Source organism: Bombus bifarius, unplaced genomic scaffold (genome assembly GCF_011952205.1).
Source record: "Bombus bifarius isolate JDL3187 unplaced genomic scaffold, Bbif_JDL3187 scf7180000007977, whole genome shotgun sequence".
Lineage (NCBI taxonomy): Eukaryota > Metazoa > Arthropoda > Insecta > Hymenoptera > Apidae > Bombus > Bombus bifarius.
Window position 1 is genome coordinate 4,824,470 of NW_022884362.1, and position 25,144 is coordinate 4,849,613.

The 25,144-nt window shown below is 35.3% G+C and overlaps 1 protein-coding gene across 9 annotated transcripts in view; it reads left to right on the forward strand.

Annotated features, from left to right (window-relative positions):
• Nucleotides 1-884: 884 nt before the first annotated feature.
• LOC117204296 (diacylglycerol kinase theta) overlaps nucleotides 885-25,144 on the forward strand; it is a 41,239-nt gene continuing 16,979 nt past the window's right edge. For 3 of the 9 annotated variants that reach the window (XM_033441552.1, XM_033441554.1, XM_033441553.1), the window contains exons 1-6: nucleotides 885-2,166; nucleotides 13,088-13,167; nucleotides 14,751-14,853; nucleotides 16,907-17,127; nucleotides 18,137-18,308; nucleotides 23,240-23,383. In XM_033441552.1, the coding sequence (XP_033297443.1) occupies nucleotides 2,031-2,166; nucleotides 13,088-13,167; nucleotides 14,751-14,853; nucleotides 16,907-17,127; nucleotides 18,137-18,308; nucleotides 23,240-23,383 (856 nt within the window). In that variant the 5' untranslated portion in view covers nucleotides 885-2,030. The remainder of the gene's footprint in view (nucleotides 2,167-13,087; nucleotides 13,168-14,750; nucleotides 14,854-16,906; nucleotides 17,128-18,136; nucleotides 18,309-23,239; nucleotides 23,384-25,144) is intronic. The other 6 variants (XM_033441556.1, XM_033441559.1, XM_033441555.1 and 3 more) reach the window with 5 other exon arrangements.

Here is a 25,144-nt window from a genome sequence, read left to right on the forward strand (position 1 = left end):
CCTATTAAATCAATATGGGGACAAAATCAGTGAAACATGGAAGGAGGTATATACATTTACTTTTACCAATCATATTGATTTCTTGTATTTTACTAATTTTCCCAACAGACTTTTACACGAATCGATAATACTTAATCATAAAATCTCTGTTACTAGCAAACACAAGGTTAAAAAACAAATGATTATTTTATAAAAACAAGTTATAATTTCTCAGCCAGAGTAATTTTAGTAGCATTATTCTTCTTTTCAAACAAAATCATATTATCATTCTCCATGTTGGAGAATTAAATACTATAACAAAATGAATTCAACATCTTGTTCATGATCGAGAACGAACGTGTAACTTGAAAGTTACACATCCTCTATTTATACTTCAAAAATTATCTTATACCCTAGTTATTTGTCCTTCCATCGTAATTCTGTTATCTACCTTGTCACCAAATAATTTGCTTACGACTCGCATCGATCATTAATTCGTATTTCTTCCATCAGGATGGAAAAATCTAATTCGATACCGATTGCTCCGTTCACGCGCAAAGAAAATTCCTGTTAGTGTTGAAAAATAGCCAAACACTCTAATTAAAAGGCAATATCAATGGAAAGAGTAAACGAACGAAATCCCTAAAAGAATTATCATCCATCACTGCAGAGTCTCAGTCCTCCCAGCCATCCCCCTAAGGTTTCTTGCAAACATTTCCAGAAACGCCGAGGGACGCGTTCGACGAAGCAGCAACGAAAACGGAGCAACAAAACGGAAGAAGAGGAGTTTCGTCCCTCGAGCGATTCGTACGATGGAATGGCCGGTGTACGCATGAAACGTAAACGCGTTGCGCGAAAGGAACGCTGCGGAGCCGCGTCGGCGCGCGAGCAGAGCAGCGTCGACGGCTGGTCGTCGCTTTGACGTCGTCGAGGCAAGTCGAGGCGGCCTGGAAAAGCCGTGTGCTGCTGCCCGCGTATAAACGACGTCGTTTCACTGCACCGGCCCGATCGAAGCGTTCCTCGGTTCTCGGCTTTTGTTCGCGTGCACCGTGAGTCGATATCTCGGCCAGTGGCGTGTACGAAAACGGAAACTGAGGAAGCGTAAGCTGCTCCTCCGGGCTCCGTGTGTCGGGAAGGTACAGTGGGGTGGAGCGGCGCCATCCCGACGTCGCTCACGAATCCGATAACGCCGGACCACGGTTACCTAGTGCCCTAGTCTTCTCGATAGATCGCGCGGATATCATTGAAAATCCCTCAAAATGTGACTTGAACTTTCGAGTGAACGTTCGATGCTCGTAAGACTATTATGAAACCGGTTAGGACGTTAAGGATTGTATCGTCGTTTGTTAGAAAAGATCGTGTTACTTGACCGAATAATTCGTATTCAGTGTGGCGAGGTACATATACGTTATAATATAAGAAACCTGAAAAGAGGACGGTGTTGTTATTGGGAAGAGGATCGTTGGTAAGAAGAAGAGTATAAAAAGAAAAAAAAGAAAGTGAATTAGGTGAAACGACTCGAGGGGTACCCCGATAAAACGGGGCTCCCTTACGGAGAGCCCCAGCTGGCCTGTGCATGATTCCGTCACTGGACGGCGGTGGTGACGGGTCCGTGGCTTGGATGCGCGAGCGCGACACCCGCATCGTCGTCGTACCGCAAGTGAAGCTCCCGGCGGAGGCGGAGGCGGCAGTAGCAGCGGCCGATGACGGTGATGGTCAGCCGCGAAACAGTGACTGCTGACTTGTGCACGATTAAACGCAATCTCGGTGTCGCGTACGGTGCCGTGCCGGTCGGTCGGTCGGTCTTGGGGGCGCAGCTTCGGGAATAATGCGTGTTAGGCACGTTACGCGACGACGAGGACGAAGGTACGACGCGAGGGACCCGAGCAGCCAGCCGCGGGTGCAGCTGCAGCAACGCAATTATGTACGCGTACGGTTTCGAGATCACGTAGTGGCTGCCGTGTAATTATGTTGTCATCGACGCGCGGCGCACCCTGTGTAGCTTCACGGTGAAAATCTGGCGTGAGCGGTGCCGCGGTGGAACGGGGAACATGGCGTCGGTCTCGGCTGAGACTCCAGCCAGCCATGGGCACAGCTTTAGCAAGAAAACGTTTCACAAGCCGACGTACTGCCATAGCTGCACCGACATGCTGTGGGGCCTCATACAGCAGGGGTACATCTGCGAAGGTAAGGTAACACCCATCCTATTCGCTACCCTCGTCCTTGTTTATCGCTCCTTTGTCCTCAAAGTCTCATATATACAATAATTCGTAGGCGAATCATGTATTCATATAACGATTAGACAGGAAACAGTGGATATCATCTTGGTCGATTTCGAACGGCAGACGAAGTTCAAGTTACCGAGTGGCAACGTTTGAGTGGGCTCTTCGGTCAATCCGAATTGGTTGACTTTGGTTTCAATTCGTACATCGATCTTCGATTTTTCAAAATCGAGTATCTTACGAGTATCTTATATTTATGGGTCGAGTTTTCTGGTGTAGCTTCTAGGGTAGAGGTCAAACGGAAAGTAGCGATTCGCGGAGAAGTTCGAAGAGGAAATGGCTCGGTGCGGAAATACGTTTGAAAACGAAGAGCTCTCGATTAAGTTGATTGGAGTTTCCGAACAGTGTCAGAACCGCGGGGCAAATTTTTCACGGAGAAACCGCAAGACAGAGAACCGATCGATATGAGCACGTTCGGTAACGAAATCGAATACGCGACGCGTTGCCGCCGGAATACTCTCGTCCCGCCTTTTCACGGGCTCCGAAACCTTGGTCGGCGTGCGAAGTTGAAGCTGGCTGACCTCCAAGAATGATGAATGGCAAGTGCCCATTCACCGTGTGTACAAAGAGTGGCACGTTTATACAGAGAACTGTGTTCTCTGCTAATTCTTTTCGTCTTTCGATCGAATTTCCAATCGAACTTTCCACTCGAACGTTCCGTTGCTTGGTTCAAGCAGCGTTGGGATGTCAATCTTCCAACTTTCCATCTGAGTCTAACCAAACCCCAAAGAATTTTATAGATTAATTCACAGTTAAAGAAAGGAAATCTTTACTTTGGTTAATTCTGACGATATAGGTCACGTCTTTCAACGCAACGTTGTTTCCACGTTATAAATTTTCAAAATTTCGCTATACAACGCTTCTCATTGCGTGTATTCTACTTCGTCTAAAGATAACGTTCAGTAACTCTAGTTCCATCGAAATTTAATCGGAACATCGAATTTCGAAAGAATCGTCAACTCCGAAACGGTCTCGGAAAATGTTCAACCCGTGGCCTAGTTTCCGTCTGACATTCAGCTCGGCTGTTCGATACTATCGAGCATCTAGATCCAAAGGAATCACGCAACGGATCCCAGCCAACCCCTACGAATTGTCCCAAATTCTCCATGGTCCTTCCGCCCCCACCCCTCTCTGGGCATCCACCTCTGCAAGAATTCTCCATAAGAATCCATAATTGCTTCCTCGTGTACGGGGATTCTCGCTGGCGCAACCCACCATCTTTGGAGCCCGATAACGAGGCGCCACATTTCCCACCCCGTCGCGATTTGCGCACACTCCCGTTCGAGTGTTTACCCCTTGCAGCACGGAGTCGCGACAAGCGAACAGGAAGACGCGTAGAATCTCCAGAACCTAGATCTGCCGTTCTTCGATCCTTCGTTGCCATTGTCAACCCGATTTCACATATTTTCCTTCTTCATTTTTTCTCTTTTTTTCTCTCTCTCTTTCAAATGTCGTCAAAAGGGTGGTGCGTTTGGGGCGGTTGGTGAGAATTGCAATGGTTTCGAGTTGGTCGAGGGAAATCGAGCTGAAACGGAGGCGAGGGCGCGCGCATCGAGCCTTTTCATAAGCATTGATCGTGGGGGGTGGTGTGGGATAGCTGATAGACTCTGGAGAGAGAAGGAGATAGACGAGAGGGTTAGCTGAGGGGTGTGGAGGCGTGCACGAGAGAAAGAGCTCGTTCAGGCCCGTGAAGGGTAAGCATCCGCGGACACTTTGCAATTTCGCGTCGTTTAACCGTCGAACGATCGGCTTGATTCCTGCCTGCGAATCCTGCGACCAGGATTAACCATGCAATCTCCAGCGTTTTTAGCTTTTCGCGAACTGCAGGTACAGCTTGGTTAATTCGCTTGGAATCGGCTTGAATTTTACGATTCACGGCGTACGATGAGAAATGCATATGTATAGTTTTTAGAGTGTTTGATCAAACACGAGGATCAGACTAATCGAGATTGAGTGTACTTGTAGCCATTGTGAATTACGAGGGCAATATTTTACTTTCTGTCTCTTTTTTTTGGCTGTTGAAAGCATAGGTTGGTTAATTATGCTGTAAGCACTGCGAATTGTGTTTGTAGAACTTTATTGCAGTTTCGAGATTGTACGTAAATATTTCTTATATTTGTTGTTAAAAATTGAATGGAATAACGTTGGGAAATGTGAAACAGAGGTCTGTAAACCTTTGAACTCTACGGTTACATTGTGTTATTCTGCGATATTATTATAGAATGTCGTATGGCGAACAATCTTCAAATTGCAATTTTATTCATTTATTTTGGCAAGAATAACACGAACTGATATAGATTATAAGAATCTATTGTGTATAATAAAACCTATAGCTCTGTGGTACATAGGTCAATATGTACGGTATTTCTTTAGAACAATTTATCAAATATGTCAGAAGTAGATATATCAACAATTTATATCTTGTATTGACATCTAACGTTATCTTTATTAAACATCGTTAAATGTTTCCCACTGGATGCTTCTTGGGCATTCTCTTGAACTTTAATCGCTATGAGATTCATACGATATTACGCGAAATCCACAAAATATATTCGCAACTTTTTGAAAAAAGCTTTCACGGTAATTTATGTAAAATTGAAATCTGAACAATTGAAATCTCAAACATAAGTTATGAACCAAATGTTTTAGAAAGATACTCCCACGATGATTTACATAAGATATACACAGTATAATTTTATATTATGAAAATAAATTTTGTGCGAAATTAGTATACACGCATATAGGTGTCATACACATATAACAAAACATTGATCAGCAATAAGCGTATTGGGTGCAAGTATCCTCGACTCTCCTAAACACTCACGCTCCACGGTTATCATTTATCTCAAGGAATATTGCTCAACTCGAGGTGTTTTATCATATCAACAAGCATCGAACAACATTAAGCAAATCGTGGCACAGAGTACAGCAACGTGGTGGTCGATTTTACCGCGGCAATTACAGGCGGCCAGAGACGGAATTCAAGATGGGATCGAGATCAATCAGAAATGTCGCTTTTAAAGCCGACACAGCGTTCTGCTGTGCGTTTAGGGAATCGTCGATCCAGAATATATATACATATATATATGTATCTAGAACACGCAAGAATATCGACACGTTTCTGTTCGATACGTTGCACACCAACGCCATCGAGCTTTCTGATTCCTAGAATACACATGGACATCAAACGTAGCTGTTCCACGATAAATCCAGCCGTTCACCGCGTTCATCAGCATTACGAATTCGTTATTTTCTCGAATTCGAGCACTTTTCATCGTCATAGTAAGATCATCGACGAAAGACTCGGAGATCGCGGCGAATCGCATTTGTATTAACGCATTAACGATCGGTGACGTGTTACTAGTTATTTCCAGAAATATACAGGCGGTAACAAAGTTCGATTGTATAGTGGCGTATCTCTGGGTCAATTAGAAAAGAATTGGATCGATCCATTCTTTTTTTTTTTTTTTCTGAAACGTCGTTCATCGTAGATATTTAAAAATTGCATCGAATTGGAACAAAAGTTTGTAAGGTTTTTTAAATGAAATTCAAAGACAACGTTTGGATGCATAGATCTTTTTGTAGATAAATTTATTCGATTGCGCGCGTGTCACGTGTGGCGTCTGACGTAGTAGATTATTTTCAATTAGCGTTACGATTTGGCCATCGACTGTAAGCTCGATCGAACGTTGATCAAAATTTCTACCTCTCAATCGAGCTAACCATTTCAGGCCGATAATTTCACCTACAGCACCATATTTGTAAATGTTACAAAAAATCTTTCTTACTCTTTGTATGACGTTTTTCTTCTTTGTGTTAAACAAAGTAGCAAATAACGAAGATGCCTGTCTTTGTCCATCTTTACTTTTAAAGTAAATACACTTAAATTTCAGTAATCCGTACAGAGACTGCAGAAAGAGACGCGTTGAAATATCAGTTTTCTCGTAATGTCATATTAAAGGCGAAGAAACGTTCTTCAACCGTAACTCTGAAAATATAAGAAAGATATCAACCTTTTGATCGTCATCAGGTGTCTAATACTTATGGTGGATAGCCGTATGTCCATGCAGAACAAGTATATGTTGATTCTAAAGGAAGGAAAATTTCTTGTATTTATTTCAGTGCTGCAACGTTTAATATTCGAAATTAGAATTTTAGAATTCTTGTCGTTGCGTACTATAAGAGTCGAGTAAAATTATCGGTCACGAATGCGCTATGAGGATGATCAAAGGTTGCACGAATATTCGGAATACTTTGGACCCGATATCTTAATTTTAGCTTTCGTGGGATTTTCAGACGCGATCGATCGACGATTCCACGGATCCCGATAGATCTCGAGGTCGTTGTTTAGAAACGTACTGCGATCTGGCTTTCTTCGTCTGAGTAAAAAAACATCGAAGATTAATCGATCATACAGAATTTAGTATTAATTGCGTGTGATTTAGTACTAATCGAATCAGGAGTTATATCGAGCAATTTTGCGAATTGGAAGGTAGATGAAAGTACATAATAACGTTGCGAACCGAATTCTTCGGAATTTACATTCGAATTTATCATTATTTATGATATATTTTTGCGACTCTATCGAGTCTTCCTGTAGGATAATTTATTAACTGATGATATCAGTGAATCGACAAGTAACTTCATATTTCATACGTTTAATAGGATGATCAAGTGGCGTGTAATTTGAAAAAGTTAGTCGTAGAATTTTAGTTCTTTTATTATAATTATATATTATATTATTATTTTATTTTATTATATTAGAAACGTTTTACTAAATTAGTTTTTAATATCATGGCGGTTGCCTTTGTGCAGGAGCATTTATTAGCACTGGTAACCCGTAACTTACACCTTGTAAATTTTTTAAAATAATTTCAAATAGATAGCTGAATTGTGCAAGAAAATTTTGGAAATAAACAATCTTATGGAAATCAATTGTTTACTATTGACAATATTTGGCACTAGTCGAATGCTGATAAATACGATTTCCATTAGTGTTAATAAATTAATTGAATACAATATGCAACATTAATGGAGTACCAATTACGTATTCGATTAAATAAATAATTTAGAAAAAGTAGAACCGATCAGTTTGCCTTCTGACAGGCTCAGTTCGGTACATTCTCTACTGTAGCATTAAGTATATTCTGACACCAAGAATTATGTACATATTTCAATTTGTAAGCAAACAAAAGAGAATATTTTCATATCGTAAATATAAATTAATATTTTAATGGAATGAAGCTTAAAACTAAATATTATTCTTCGTTGGACTACTGATTTTTATGCGTTTGTAGGAAATTTAAAGTTGCAAAAATGCACAACAACACGCAAAAATATTGAAAGCTAAGTACTTTGAATATTCAATGGATGATTTAGTAAGTAAACTGAACCTTTATACAAATTTCATTCCTTCGGTAAAGTTAATAAAAATATGAAATTCCGTGAAAATTCAAAAATCTAATTATAACGAGTATTTTAGATGCACATTTTGCAGCTTTGAGTTTCCCATAAATGCACAAACGTCCGCAGTCTAATAATTAGATGGCGTAGAGTTTAACTTATAGATTTTTCTTTAAATAGACAGAATTAAAATGGCGCTGAACACAGGCAGGCGTGCCGATATGAATTTCGTTATTTTGAACGCAGCATTTCGAGAAAATCTATTTTTCATCCGTTTGATTCAGAAACAGTTTATAAGACGAAATATCGTGGGTTTCGAGAATTTCGAGCAATGTCGTTCAACTTATTAATAGTCGTTCACCTCGCGGCGGTAAAAGAGAAATTTATGAAGAAAACTCATGAAGAAAAACGGTAGAATAACAGAGAACGTGTCTTCAAGGCTGGCTTTATTTTTAGCAAACCGGAAATATAGCGTACGCCACCGAGTCTTGTATACGTTACACCTCGTTATGTCGCTCTACCTGTTCCCTACGATTGCTAGCAAATGAAGTTACACCGTGTTCCAACGTCTGCTTAAAATGCCGATGAGATTTAATAATATTCAACGAGCTTTTGTGCTTTTGAGCTTTTGGAGCAAAGTTGATGCGATAATGTTCTTTACATTAAGATGGTCACTTAAAAATAACTCGAATTCACGTCACGGTTAAGCTTCGCAATTTTCCAGGAAAAGGTGGTTTTTTCATAAAACGCGTATATCGATAGGACGTGTGTAATAAATTTAACGATTATGCGAAATTGAACGATGCACGAACTTGCTGTGCCGGATAATTACGTGGGATTTTACGCTGATGGAGGTACGCTAACCCTTTTACAGAAGACTTTAGAAAAATCAGGTTTATATTATGTTATAACGTAGCTTCTTGTAACAATAAATATCATACGAATATCACACAGAAGGAACATGATAAGCACGTTTTCCTCGACTTTTTCATCTTAATGTCGTTTTATAACTGAAAACGAACGATTTAATACAACATAGATGAAAATTGAAAGACGTCCTGGAATTAATTAAAGCGATAAGAAAAACAATATTTCAATATTTTTGATATTCTAATATTACAGCAAGTAGCGTCTTTGAGATTATAAAGATGTATGGAACAACATGTACTTGGTCTCGAGATCAAATTGAAAAGACAATTTTAGTAACGCGAGATTAGTTGAAAACGTACGTACCGAGTTTTAAAACCACAGTTCTAAAAACCGATAGAAAATTAACTCAATACGTTGCTCATCCACGATCTTCACGTAGAAGCATGACTTTGGTCTAATAATTCTCAGAACGGTTTAATTATTATTCGACAATAAATATCGAATACTTCAACACTATCAAGTTTTTCGGCCTTTCATGTCTCGAATCATCTTGTTCAAGTTTTAAACGAAAAAAAACCTGCACCTAATATTTTAGGAAATATTTTAACATACAATTGAAAAACACATCTATGTGGAAAATGATCGAAAGAACGTACGCAGGTATAAAAGATTATTTATATAAAAATTGATTATCGTATATTGTATTGCATCACAATGTGTAATAACATTAATAGACAGGACATATTTATTTCCGAGTGATTATTTTACAATAGGTGGAACAAGAAGCGAGAAAAAGTGTCTAATCTTGTCTATCATCCTGTGCGTATTTTCGCTTTCTGTATTTTGACCAAGCGTTGGATTATGAAAAATGAAACGCGTTTGGACATACTTGCTGAATGCATTCGAGGGCTCGTTATTGTCGGCAGAAGGCAACAAACAGATCGTAAACCTCACAATTGAATGAGAACGTTACGAAACTCGATGCAGAAAATTGCAATACGAATTGATATTAGACACGTTGCAGCTGAACAGTGTTTGTCTATTGGGATTCCAATAGGACATTCATCAATTGGACATTAAAAACTTGAGGAATGAGTAAAAAAATTAATTTTAGCATTTGGAAGCAATGTCTAGTTAATATTATAGAATTTGGAATTTTTCCAGTAGTATGATTAATGTCAAGACATTTTTTAATTCAATCGATTATCTTCTATTATCTCGTACAATTTGGAGTAAGAGATAAAATGAAATTTTTTAGTAATCAATATCAATCTTGTCGACAAATAAGAGTCTTGATCGGTGCTATTAACAAAATATTAATATCAATTGCTGCTGTTAAATGTTGTTTTGTGTTCGAGGGGTGCTCCAAAAATATGAAATAAATTAAGAAAGAATTAAATTGTTTTCATAATCGGGACATTGTTAAGTGCTTCGATATTATTTAGAATGAAATCGGTAAACGTTTTCACAGCAATAATACAGACCACTAACGTTTCCAAAATTCGAAACAGTATCTTATTGCCCTAAATTTTATTTTCGTCAATACCAAATCATCATGTTCCAGTGATGTTCTTAAAAAATATTTATAAGAAAGGACTCGAGTTGTTGGATAAACTTACGTTTTCTTCGTTTCTTTCGATTATTCTGTTTCTTATTTTCTAGAATAATTGTATCGTTATATAATAATGTCTTCCACTTTATCAAATTTAAATTCACTAAGTTAATAAAATAAAAACATCATATGGATGTTTATAAATCCATCCAATTAATAAATATATCTATATGTAATTATTAATCAGGTCCTTTTATCTACGTAAATCTTTCTAATCTTTTTTGTAATGCATACGTTCTTACACGTCAAGTTTAGCTACTCTTAGCGTATAACACTAAACTTTCTCCAACGTTCTACACGATTCTTCGGCAATTTACAAATTTCAACGATAATGGAATTATACTATTCCGCCAAAGCAACGTGTCCTTATTATAAAATTACATTTCCCGATCAGCTTCATATAATACTACGTTTAATGGAATATCGATGCGGTTCGATACATGTTGTAAAAGGTTTTGCAACTCGTATCTGCTATTAATATTAGTGGAAACCAAAGGGTTCGTAAATAACATGTTAAGAGTCAATAAATCGATATTCATGTCAGAAATAACAGTAAAGTAAAAGCAACGGTAAATTTAATAATGTCACGGTTCTTACTGATGAAATTTTGAATTATGAAGTATCTGTTGACGTAAGTTCGATACAAATCACTGAATAAATGTATTTCTGTATCGCAAAAATAATAGAAGAAACAAAAAAGAGAAAAAATAAGAAAAATAAAAGGACGGAAGGAGAGGGAATTAAATTATCGTTACCGTTATGTTAATTGAAGAATTTACCGTTGGTTAATATTCACCAGTTTCAGTATCTTATCACTTCTCATATCCAATACTTTAATTTCTTCTATATCTTTTTTATTTTGCATTTTATTTTTAAAATATAATCGATGTAACTTTATATAATATTCTCCTCTCCAGATATTTCATCTTCAAGACTTACATGTTTTATAAAACATCGCCGAAACTAGTTAAGATCTTATTAATTAATTCGCTATCGTTCGTATCTGGTGCCTCGTTAATTTTGTTCACCGATGTTCCATTGCTCGATATAATATTTGCGCGTTTAGTCCGCGTTGGGTTTTAAAGTGTCGCAAAATTTCACACTCTGATTTAAGGGTTCAAAATGAGTGAAATTGATTTCTTCACGATGCAGTTGAATTAATAAACGCCATATAAGCCCCCTTTAATGATTTCCTTTATTCAATCTGTTTATTACAATATTTTGTTTATCGTCTTGTGAGGCAACAAATATTCATGTTTCGTAATTTGTTTGCGATTCGTGCAATAAAATATGGTTTTAAAAACAATTACTGTAAACATTTCCTCTAAACATGTAACAAGTATTCTATTACATGCAATAACAAAATATTGATGATATCGCGTCTTTTATCGGGTACATTATATTTTTAACTGTAGCAATGAACAGTTTTGATGAGATCTAAACGCATTACACTATTTCTGAGAATGAAGCGATCTCATTAATTTACTTACTCGGGTATCCAATATTTATTATTATCAATGTTTCCGTTGTAATATTTGAAAATTTGTCTCCACGAAATTATATAATGGATATCAACCTCGTGTGGGCGATGGCGATGAGCCAGACTTAGGTTTCACCAATAGGTCAAACTCATCCGGTCCGAATTTTGCTACTCGTTATTTTATACTCTAATTTTAAATGACGATCAAACTTCATAATATCATTTTCATAATTTTAGATACAATTATGTTACGATTGTTACGCCATTCGTAATATTATGACATTCTAATCGACAATTTGAAACGTTGACTTCTAGTATTTGAACTTGCTTTCTTTACAGATGTATTATAGTATACATGATATTATGTGCCCGTAATGCAAAAAGCATTGCCATTATTGGTTTTAGATAATTAGTGTTTCAATCAAGAAGGAATTACAGGTAATTCTTTGTAGTTTTACATAACAGCTAGAAATATCCTATTTCCAACGGTACGTAATAAAACTATATTTGAAACAATGGGCATACATCGAAGCAGGAATTGAACGGTATTTGCTCAAAATGTATCAAGGCATTGGCAATCGCCCAATGATTTAAATTCTAGTAAACTATAATTATTTGTTTTACATTAGCTATTGTAAATTGATGACGTTTATTTTGTCTAACTAACGTGCGTATTTTAAGCTTTCGAAGTATCACCAAAATGTCACAGTTTCTTTTTAAAATCTTGTTCTTTCTTCTTGTTCGTGTCTTTCTTTTTTTTTTAAAATCTGCTTTTGGTATGGTAATGTCTTCTGGCACAAATTCACAAATAATTTCCGTTAACTTCAGAAGCGAAGTAAATTCGTCTCTGACAGATAAACAATCTTTTTGCCCATCATCTATAAAGTTTGATTTAACGTTCTTGGTTTATAATATGATTCAATAAAAATTGAAAGAGAACTTGTCTCAAAATTTAAATTGTAGAAACTTCGACACGCGATTGAGAAGCATTAGATCATCCCCTAAATAGTTCGTTCTTTTTTCGTATATTACGCGAGGAATCAGAAATTATCCATTGTTAAATAATCAGTGACATATTTTTCGCACGTTTGTTCTAATTAACTTTTGCATTGCCCTTTTGCAAAAATTCTCGTCATGAAAATGTTCTCACTCTTTTCGCCGCAACTATCGGCAACGTCTCGTTATCCGTGAAACGAAATTACGCAACATTTAGAAAAGAATTTCTCCAATTCTCCAACGATGCAACCAATCATTACTTTTCACATTCTCCAACGATGACATCAATTTTTATTTTAAAAACGTAGTACGTTTTCACAAGCATTTACCATTTAGTCTATTATCTTCAGTTCTGTACATGTAAGAAAGAAAGAAGGAAGATGGTGCCGTGGTTTGTTTCCAGCCTGCCTCAGATTATATTAAATTACACGGTGAAATCTCCATTTCTCCCGTTTCTTGTTACAGTTTGCAACTTCGTGGTGCACGACCGCTGTCTCAAGGCCGTCGTCTCCCCCTGCTCCACTATCGCGGCAGGTCTCATTAAGGTAAGAATACCCTCGGTTTCTGTTTTTGCCCCTTTTGTGTGACCGGAGATGAGTGAATTCTTCCCCCGCGACCTATATTTACGCACTGCTGAGAATACTTGGTTGCATAGTATCATGGTTGCGTCGAAAGTTCCGTTCGCAGCGAGGTGAACTTCGTGAACACCGAGTTCTGCGTTAACAGTTGCGCCAATATGTTTAAAGATCACAGGGAGGAGAACTTGTCAGGTACATTTTTGTCGATTTTTTTTTTATTTTAGCGTCACTTTATAACTACAAGGCAATAGGTACTTCGATATTTCCTCCCTATATATTTATTTGTAATAGTGTTATTAATACTAAATTAATTGTCTTTTTGATACGTTACGTTCGCTTATTCCGGTTGATAGAAACATCAGTTTTATTTATTTAATGCGCACGCCTCTTGCGCGATAAGTGAAAATAAACGAAATAATGGCGAAACTTGATATCGTAATAAGTTACATCTAATTAATTTGATGTATTTCAATGATACTGTTATAAAGAAATATATATATATACAGGGAATGATCTCTGAAACACCGCGGTGTTCGAACACTAACGAGAGTCACTGTAGTTGAAAAAGGAAGGAACTTGTTAGGTTCAAGGATGTAAGTCTTCTAAAACTAATAGCACATAGGTTTGAGAAAATTTGGTAAAAAGGCAAAGATAGAAGTATCAAGAAATCATTTTTTATTATAAACATTGTTATTAACGCTATTAAAAATTAGGAACATTTATTTACGTTAGCCTGAAAACCAAATGAAAACTACAGGGGAAGGACACACGTCAAATTTTGGTACCTTTCATATATTCAGAATCTTGTTAATCAATCTCACAATTGTCTTTTTATTTGGTTTCGCAGCTAAACGTATGTGTCCCTTTATCCTCTTTAAAATCTTAAAAATATTGTTTATCCTAATAATTATACATTAGTTTTTAATTATACACTAATAATTGTACATAGTTTTGGTTTCTATAAGACTGCGTCAACCTACCAGCTATTTTTAAAAGACTTCCATCGTTGGACCAAACAGATTATTTTTTTTAATTTGTGATATTAAAATCCTCCTGTTTAATCATAAAGTGATACAGAAATCAGAAAGTCAATAGGAACGTTCTTCTCAAGCTTTCCTCGTTTAATTTCCAAATAGGAATACAATTCGAATAACGTGCAATTGATTGACAATACAGCGACTAAGCGAATATTAAAAATGCTTTCATCTAAAAAATAGAAAATGTAATTTCTCGCGTTCTTTCCCTGTACTCTTCATTTTAAATAGATTCATCTTGTAATCTTTCAACTTGCCTCGTTCCTCTACCCTTTACTGTTCCCTTCTCTTCCTCTATAAAATAGTCGTCGTGAGTAAAAACGTTAAGACTCGTGTTAAATGGTCAATTATTTTTACGGTGGTTATTTTTAAACGGAGTAAAAGTTGCGAGCAAATGGGGCGATTTTTGTTCGCCTTTAACGCGCAGTTTCCAAGGTGAATAAAACATAGCGAGGTTAAGACGCGCTTTACGAGGCTAACAAAATGAGAAACGAGAGGTTTTTTCATTTGTTGCAGAACCCGGTTGCACACTGCTGGTCTGAACAGGTACATCGTAGAAGAAAATTCTGCAACGTCTGTCGTAAACGGCTCGATGATAATCCATCCATACATTGCGAAAGTAAGCTCATTTTCTACATCTTGTCTTCTTTGTTAATATAAGATTATTTCTTACTGTTTAAATTATGTATATAAAACACAACGTCAAAATGTCAAAAATCTGGAATCACGTTTCGATATGTATTCAATTTTCTGTTGTATTGTACGTTGATTAGGAGTCAACATCCTGGACGTTAACGATAATCGATTTTACTTTAATAGCTGTTTTTAGTAAAAAATTTCTTAATATTACGCAATGTTAAGTTGACTTTTTTGTTGTAAATTTCTTGGATATATGGAACACGTAGTAATTCCAAGCTATTGGCCAATAGTCGATAGTCAGCGTGCTTGTGTTCTATTGATTTATTATGAATAAAGAAGAAGCTAGGACTGCAAACTTTTTCACAGAATCTAACCGACTTTCGTCGCACGTTTGCTATAAAAAAATGACACAATTTAAGAAACATGTACTTTGCTTCACGACTATAAGAAAATTTGTTAAAATTCTTTAGGATTATAGACTGGGTGTTACAAAAACTTGAACCTGCCTCATTAGCATTATTCTTCTTGCAGATAAAATTGATTGACGACATAAAGTATCGTTATGTTCTAATATAATATCTTGTATTTTTTGGAGAAGAATCTGACGCTGTTGGACCGTGTCACTTTTAAAAGTGAAGCTATGATCGTAAAATATACTCACAGAGTTTCCTACATACACCTACGCAGAGAATTTACATTTGAATCTCTTTTTAAAAATATCGCAAATCATTTTATCAATTCTTTGTAGTCAGTTTTTGTTAAAACGTTGCATCAAATCTGCGATCTATCAGAACATCATAATTGTCACCTTTTTTGCATAAATATTGACTCGCATATAGATAAGTGATTATTTCGTACTTTTTTCTTACTCTTTTACTTTTAAAGAACAAAATAGAAGGGAGCTGCGTGGGAGAATTTTCTTTTTATGAGTGCTTAACGAAAGTAGAGATATCACCACCATTTTTACACTTTGAACCTATCGATGCCAGTGTTATCCTGGCTTCTAACCTTTTCCACGACGATTTATTCACAACGAATACGTGCTTACACATTTCATTTCATTTTTTCTCCGCGTACGTACCATAACGATCTAGAGCAGATGATGTATTTTAGGTTTTACACAATATATCTCAATGAAATGAAATTTTTCTGGTACGCGCAGTAACGCAATAATGTAACGTTACAGAGTAGGAGAATATAAATCCCCTAAGGTGTCTATTTTCGTCTCATTAAATCGTAAAAGCTTATTTAACCATAAAAATAAAAAGTAACTTGGTGAAGTTGCGTCAGACGAGTACACGAAGCAAGGTAAAGCTGTCTACTGTAATTTTTACAGTGAGAGTATCGAACGCTTTGATGATTTTCTTACAATTTAAGAAAAGAAAAAAGAAGAATTATACTGAATTTTCCTTAATGAATAATTTTTTCATTATCTTTTATTATTTTTCGTTCCTACAACTTTTACAATCGAGCTTACTCTTTGTGTATTTCTTTCGATCGCATATTCCTTCTCAAGCTTCTACTAAACATTTCAATCAATTTATCATTTATTACCTTAGCAATATCATAGTTTTATATCTCTAGTACTGTATCATTTTTATTTACACGAAGCATATGCACACACGACGTGTAGCATATTTGTTTCTGAACGTGTAAAATAACAATGAAAGTTTAGTGTTTTATCGTTAGTCGACAAATTTTACAGACAAATTTTATGCTATCTCGTTTTGATAAAAATAGCTTCTTTTTTATGACGATTTCTTGGGCGACTATACTAATGCATCATAATTTACACGTCACACATTACACGTCATATCACACATGCTGTTGCTTAATATATTAAAATCAGTAATCCGTGATTTGTGACTTGTCGAAGCTCGCTAATAATATTGGTGCAATATTATCAAAGAAAGTGTCTCGAGTGATTCAATAAAAAGAAACAAAACAACTTGATCTTAGAGAAAAGTCTAAATTTTGGAAAGTCCGCGATGTTTCAGCCGAGAGACAGTGATCGATGATACTTGTAATTTCAGTATGCGAGTACTTCGTACACACGGAGTGCCAGGACTTTGCCGTGGCAGATTGCAAGGAGAACGCCACGTATTTACCTGGGAAGGACTTGGCGCAGGTAAAACATACCCATCACTGGCGAGAAGGTAATCTTCCGAGCAGTTCGAAATGCGCTGTCTGCAAGAAAAACTGTGTTTCTGCCGAGTGCCTTTCCGGGTTTCGTTGCGAATGGTGCGGCATGACGGTAAATGTTCTTCCTCTTTTCTAAACTCCCCTTCATCGTTTTACACGTTTCCGTTGTAATCAATGGTGTGCGAAAATTTCACCGATAGAGTCTAAATAATTTGTTACGTTTGTAAACAAGTATTAAAATTTGATCTCTCGCAGCGTTAGAATTTCATTTTGTATTGTACCATATAAAATTATAGCAGTTGTTCCTCTTCGAAGCAAGAGTTTAAAAAACGATAAAATTGCCTGGATAACGTCGAACAATGCTTAATTAAAAATAACATTGATCGTTGCCAAATCGAATTAACGAGTGCCCTTGTTAATACAGTGAGCGCCGAGTATTAATAAAAATATAGATTTGCATAACAAAAGCGTTATTTCTGTTCGCGTTGTGTTAAAAGGGACGATGGGTATTTTTGCATATGGAAACGTATAAAAGTAGTTTGCTTTTGTAATTTAGTATGGCACGAATATCATGAATTTATCATAGAATCGAATAGTTATGATTTATAAATTTATAAATAGAATCGTTTAAGTCATTGTTCGAATTTGTACAGAATCTTCTTGCCGAGGTAATTTGAATCTTCGCGGAAATAATTATTTTGCTGTACAAATTACAGCAATTATTTAATCAAACAATTCCTTTCATTCTTTCCTACTCGCGCAGCTTCATTTATATTATAAATACGAAATTAACTTGCAGTTTCCTCGCTTTCTCTTCATATTCAACCCTCGTGCGTCTTTCATTTTCTCAACTTCAATTTGTCGCTTCGTTGTTCAACCGACGATGACGCTGGACGATAAAATACCGATAATAACGGGAGAATCTTAGAGAATTGTAAAATATCAAAATATAATTTATTTCCGTCTTATCATTTCTATCAACTTTGAAGAAACTATGTCTTAGTATTTAACGCTGATTACCCTACATTTTTTAAAACGTAAGATCATCCTGTACTTTGAAACAATGGTCAATATATTCATAATAATAATAAATAAAAAATATAATAATCGTCTGGTTGCAGTTGCACTCTTACTGTTATAAAAATATCCCGCAAGAATGCACCTTTGGGAACTTGGAACCAATTTACTTACCACCACATGCAGTCAGCATTCCACGTACGGAAGTTCCCATGGAGGCCATCATTGGTGTACAAGTACGTCGAAAAGAAGTCCTGGCGCGTGAGTATTCTTGCCGTAAGTGTCTATTGTACAAATATACGTTTCGAATATCGATTAGAGAATGTGTAACACGTGAACGGTTGATGGACGGAAGTAGTGGAATGAAATTATGTTCACGTACGTGTACTGCTAATATGGCTATTATATAAATATGTATATCTTGTAATTGTCGATATTGTACCGATTTGTTCGAAATTTTATTTCAAACTATCGATCATGTGTATGTATACGAACGAAAAGGAAAAGGAAAAAGAGAGGAAACGAAGAATCATAAGGGAAAGAACTAGCTTAGAGAATAGCGTGTAGGATGTGTCTCTGTGTTTCCTTATAGACGATTACAGACGATTAAACGATTGCAGAATGTACGCATCTGTAAATGTTCCTATCTGCGCGAACTTAATATATTTATTTGCGTATTTAAATGAATTTATTTTATTTTATTTTTCTTCTATTTTTGCCGCGTACCTAGAAGAATTATTTGGAAGGTTTTATTATTAAATTCAGCCCGTGAGAATTTATTGCATTCTACATATTGATAATATTAGTATATTACACTCAGATAACAAATAATGGCTCAATTAGAGTGTTACGAATTTCATGGTCGATCAATCTTCACGATACATCGAGCACACGTTTTATCGAGTTCCTATAAAATGTCACAGTGTCAATACTTGATGCACCATTTAAGGAAAAAGAACACTGTCATGCAAAGATCACATTGTACTCATCGTTAGTACATAATAATTCCGATATTCATAGCAACGATACATTTTAACCAGATAGCCTACTACTACGTTTAGATAGAATAGCCACGTTCTACATGTTTCTTCGTGTGCAAAATAGAATTTTCTTTTCTCACACTGTCGTATTCGCTGTCTTTTGTATTTCGTTCGAACGGTAATTTATACGTATATATATACACGAGTTTTATATATAAGATATAGGTATACAAGATTATATATATACATATATACGAGGATTAAATGAAAAATAATGCCTACGATTTTATAATTTATTAATAATTGTCAGTATATATCGAATTTTATGTGTATATGTATACATTGTATTTGGTAGGGATATTAAGAAACAAATATTAAGACAATTAACAATTGTACGATAAAATTATGTAGTTATAGTTTGTATGTTTATTATTATAGTTTGAAATAGAGTAGATACATCGAGTATAGATTATTTCGAATGAAAAAATAGTCGCAGCTATTGAAATTCTTTTTTATTTTCTCTTTAAAGAAACGACTTTTATTGTCTCTTATTATACAAGTGCGTTCGTAGGTTTATATAATTTATATAATCCAATTTTAATTAGTCCTTTTCAAAAATATTTATGTGTATTGATGAGATAAATAAATAAGTAGTACCGGCATTTACTGGAAAATATTAACGGGACAGATTACGTAGGTTTTTCGCTCTTTCTTTAGCCAACGTGTTACTTAATAATTAGATTACTCGTTTCAACAACATGATCAAACATAATCGATGTAACACGATCAAATATAAGAAATTGATCTTCGACATTTCATTCTATCCTTCACATGGCTCAGAATTGGTTCCATGCACATATTTTCTGACTGTGCTCGAAATACAAGGACGCAGTTTATATTCGAAGAATTGTCCACGAAATTATTTAATTTTTTTTACCGTGACTTTTTAAAACGTTTTTGTGCGATGAAAGGAAGCGATCATAGAAAAGTCAGCTGTTATGGAAAAGTATGAACGAACGAAATGATAATCATCTTTTATTCAAACGTTAAGGATTAGTATATGTCGATTGCTCACGAAATTATAAAATCGAACACATTACTTTCCATTCAATCCATTCGTGTACGCATATTTCTAAATATACAGATCTATAGAAACAGATCTATTTTAATTCGGCAAATCTATATCGTGAAATTTCCAAAAATTTATTCGTGCGTATGTTATCCCATAAATTGTATACGATAATGTTTATTATCTTATATAGTAAAAGATTAACGACGAAGAAGAAACGAAAGAAATTAGGAGGAGCATTATAAGATAATTTTCATTATTTGTATTGTTATAACCTATATTAAATATATATCTATATGTATGATGTACCATCGATTTTTAGACGTAAATATCTTTTGCATGGTATTTAGCATTTGCTCATTCGTTCGCGTGTATAAAAGTACATACATATATATACTACTTTCTCGAATTTTATGATATATATATATATATATATTTGTGTGTGTATATATATATATATATTATAATATACATATACGTATTTTCCTTCAGAGCATGCGATGTACGATCCGTTGGATAAGAAAAATAATCCCACTCGTGTTTTTTAACTCTCGAACACGTTTCTGTCACGTTCAGTCTGTGGTACAAAAGGCTATCTTGTGTCTTATTTATTTTTCCCACTCTTTACTCGAGTATTTTTACGAGAAAGTCCGTTATCCAACTTCCTGCCAGATTATTACTGTTTCTCTCTAGTAATCATTATACGTATATACGTGTCTTTTGTAACTATTTACCACAGCCGTCTTCCAGTTTCTCGCACTCTCAGCTTTCCACGCATCGATCGGAAAAAAAGATTCGCGAAATTGGAAATACCATCGACGATTGGCCAGCTCGCTGTGGTTATTCAAAGCAAACATTTTCGCGAAATTCAGCGGCTCTTGGCCGTATTCCGATCGCTACGCGTGATATCGAACGCGTGAGAAAAGACACGAAATGGTTCTGTGGGATGCTAACATCGAAATTTCTGATTATCGAGCAAATTCAGAAAGCACCAGTAACACAAATGTTATAGGTTACATTACGTATATATCAAATATTCGTTGTGTATATTGGCTTGTGGAACGTTATTAAAATCACTATTGGAACTCTATAAAAAGATACTTTCGAAAATTTATTCTTATTCGAAGAAAATATACGCACGGTAGAAGTTATACTTTGGCAACAAAAAGTTTATTTTAAGGATCGACAAGCAGGTAATCGTCTTTGCCAGGATAAGTAATTTTTATTATTACGTGTTAACGAAGATTATGATGAGAGACAAATATTTTTCAAGCATTTCTATGTTTTACAAAGAACGTGTCAAGTGTTTTATACCACAGTGGCAAACTCGTAGAAATATCATCTATATTTAGGCCAGAACGTTAACATTATTTATGTGTAAGTATTAAAATACCGAAAGCTCGTTAAACATGTTGTTATATACTTCACTTATATATTACCAATACATACATTACAATTTACAGTACATTCGATTCAACGCGTTTCTTACCGTAATATTTGTTAAAAAACGATTTTCGATGTTGAATTTTTCCAATACAAGTTTTGCGATCAGAGTATCTAGTTTGCATATATTTGCAAACGTTATAGCTTCTGTGGCTGTTGCTGTTATTAATCGCTATTCTCAGTGTGCTTTCAATAGGCGTAATGACATTTACGATTATTATATCGATTCACGTGGCTTTACAAATACAGTTACACGGGTTGCCAATATCGTTGCTAGACACTTAGGGAAATCAAAACTATGATTCTAAAATCGTATAAAGTCAGTTTCAGATTTACTTAAGAACGAGGATGTACATGTAAATACTTCATTTACAGTATATACGAGATAAATGTTTAAGTCGTTAATGTGTGATAGTTTTATTAAAGGTTAAATTAGAAATATAAATTAAGCATTTGCGTTGAAGATGTTATTAAATACAGAGCTAAAACTTTTTGTTTTTATCGGTTAATTTAGTTTTTTTATGCTTTTTTTTCTCTTTAGAAAAATATTTGTGATGAGTATTGTGTGTATAAAATAGCGATGAAGTAGTAAATAATGGCGATTAAAGTAAAATTTGTGGTGCTGTGTACCGCACCACGCTGAGTGTTTGCGATTTAAACGTTGGCACGTTGATTTCACGTTTGTCGATGATTTAATTAAAAGCGAATTAAAAGCAGAAACATGTAATAAGTACTGGTCAATTTTCTGCTATCTTTATGACTGAATTTATGATCAATCTACGAAAATTCCAAATATAATCAAAATTTTTGTTCGCGGTTATAATACTTATAAAATATACGTACATATATCCGAAGAAGATTAATATGTTCAACTATTTATAATCGAATATTTTTATTGTCTACATAAAATCGCCTTTGACTCGAGGAATTTAGGATTAAGCTTGAATCAAAAACTTTATACATACGCGTGTAATATTTTTATATAAGGAACAATAGAGAAATTAACGTTTATAAATAAGAAGATTCTAGGAAGGTTATTATTCTTTCGAGTTGTATTCTTTAAGAAATAAGGGTACTTCTACCAATAGGAAAATTATTGAAATCATATTAAACAATTCTATCGGAACTTTCTTACTGTATACTATATTATAAATCGTAACGAACGTCAGCACTTTCTAGCTCGATAATTTACAAACTCGTAACATCAGCGAATCGACAAGTTACGAATAGTCGATCGAAGATTTCTGTTGCGCGAACAGAACTTTTACAATTTTATAACTATGTGTCAGATACGACGATCGACTTTACAGCTCGTACTATGTAATTTTCAGATTTCACGCGTCCCGCTATCGATCTTACTGTTATTCTATAAGAGAAATTATATCGATAACCTGTAACTTGTAAAAGTGTGCTAATAAGAATGATCAGCTGAGGTGTAGCAAAATCCACGAAGAAAGAACGACAACGCAAGAGAGAATAACAATATTCCTGAGATTGTTATAACCAACCATGTTACGAATAATCGATCACGTTTTAATCTGTCGGTAAACGCGGAATATTGCGCACGATTAAATCGCAGTCACCCGGCGTTTATGTGTCTTTTTCTATATCTGAGGTCAGAAGGGAAAAAGGGAAAGGGATTGTGTAGAGATCAGAGACTTGTATAATGGTAAACGTATAAAAAAACTCGGTCTACCGTTTGCTTCTATTTGAAGATAACATCGGAGAGCAATTCGATTTCGCTGAGAGTGAACAAATTGGGGCTGCAGGCCGCCTAGCCGAAGCTTTGAGGCGCCTTTCACTAGTTTTGCCACGTAGCTGCCATGGAAATTGTCATGCTTCCCCTCCTTATGTTCGAGGTATCTAGAATATTACCATCATCTGACATTCATCTGTGTGAGCATAATCGATGTTGAGATGTTAGCGCGAAACCGGAAACCGGACGGAACGGAACTTGCCGTAGCGATTAATTGTTTCTTTTTTTTTTCTTTTTTTCTGTTATACATTCAGCTTATTTTCCTCTTAATTGTACTCTTCTCCTCTTTCTATTCTATCTCTTCCTTCTTTTCTTCTCTTTTCTCTCACTCACGCGCTTTCTAACATTTTCTCCTTTGCCTCAAACTCTGTCGCTTATTTTCTTATTCTCTTTTTTCTTTTTTCTTTCTTTCTTTCGCTGGATCTTTAACGATGGAAGACAATTGTGTATTCACGATGAAGTGTCTTTTTCTTTATTCCACCTTTTCGGTACTAGCAGAGGCTCGAGATATTGGTAGGTAAGCGTGGATGTGATTTCTGTTTCATTCACGCAACTATAAGATGTTATTTCAGCTGAATAATCCGATATTCTACGAAAATAGTGCGGAAAACGTATAAGTTACATATCGAGCGCGTATTTGAGCTGGCTCTATGTTCGGATCTAGTGGAATTGGAATATAATATGACGTAAGAAGATTTTGACGCATTTGTAAGAAGTTTCATTTTTAAATATGTCATAGTTTCGCATCTGATTTCGAATGAAATTAAAACATACGTGATATTACGTGAGTTCGGTGAGAAACAGTGTTTATAGCAAACGTTTTGTAATGTCCCGATGAAAGTTTCTGTATTGATCCTAGGCATTCTCGATGAGAGAAGCTGTATGTTTAACATTATGCAATTTGACATTTTTGTTTTAAAAAAGCGAACGCTCTTTACGTTGTAACAATTTCGACGCTTTGCATCTTGGGTTGGTTCTGACCTTTCTGCTTGTTAACGTGTCGATAGTTCGAGAGTCGCTTTAAACCTTTAGTTCACGCGATCCGAACTTTTTCAAGGTCCGCTTCAATCAAATTTTACTGATAAACAATGTCAACGTATTAATAATCAGACGAAATCTCCCTTTTGTGCATTTTAATGCTCACAGGAGAATCATAAAGCTTCTATTGAAATTCTTTTCTCAATCCTGTGATCGCCGTTTGTTCTTGAATTTCTTGCGAATGTCATTGATAGCAGGAACATTATCTATGAAACTCATAGATACATAGCGATAACTATTTTTAATTTATTCGAATTTTAACCACACTATAGTTAGAAATTGAAAGTTAATTTGCTTTTACGTAATGATCAGATGAATATGCGGAGCAAGTTTTTAGAAGTATCAAGAGTAGTAAGTATGACGTTTCTCATTTTTACGTAATTACGACAGAATCGTTTCAAAAAGAATGATTGCATCAGTGTCAGAAATTGAAACCTAAGTTATTTGAATTTAATAATCAGATGAATAAAGGGTGTAGATATTCATAGTTCACAAGAGAAAAACAGTAGCATTATGTTTTATAATTACGAAAGAATATTATTTTGCGGTAGTTTTTAATAATGCAGTACCGAAAGGGTTGACAATTTGGTCTTATTTTACAATAAAAGAAGATATCTGGAAATGCTGCTTTTTAAATCAATAATTTTATCTTGTTTAAGGTATTTATTCGAAGCACTGCAATTAATACGCTTGCTTTGATTGTATGAACTTTTTGTGTTTAAAATGGCGTAAGTTTTATACAAATGTTAATTATAAATCGTAAGCTATATAACTATACATAAGCATTTAACGTATTACAAAATTTTAACAATATTCCCTGTTTATA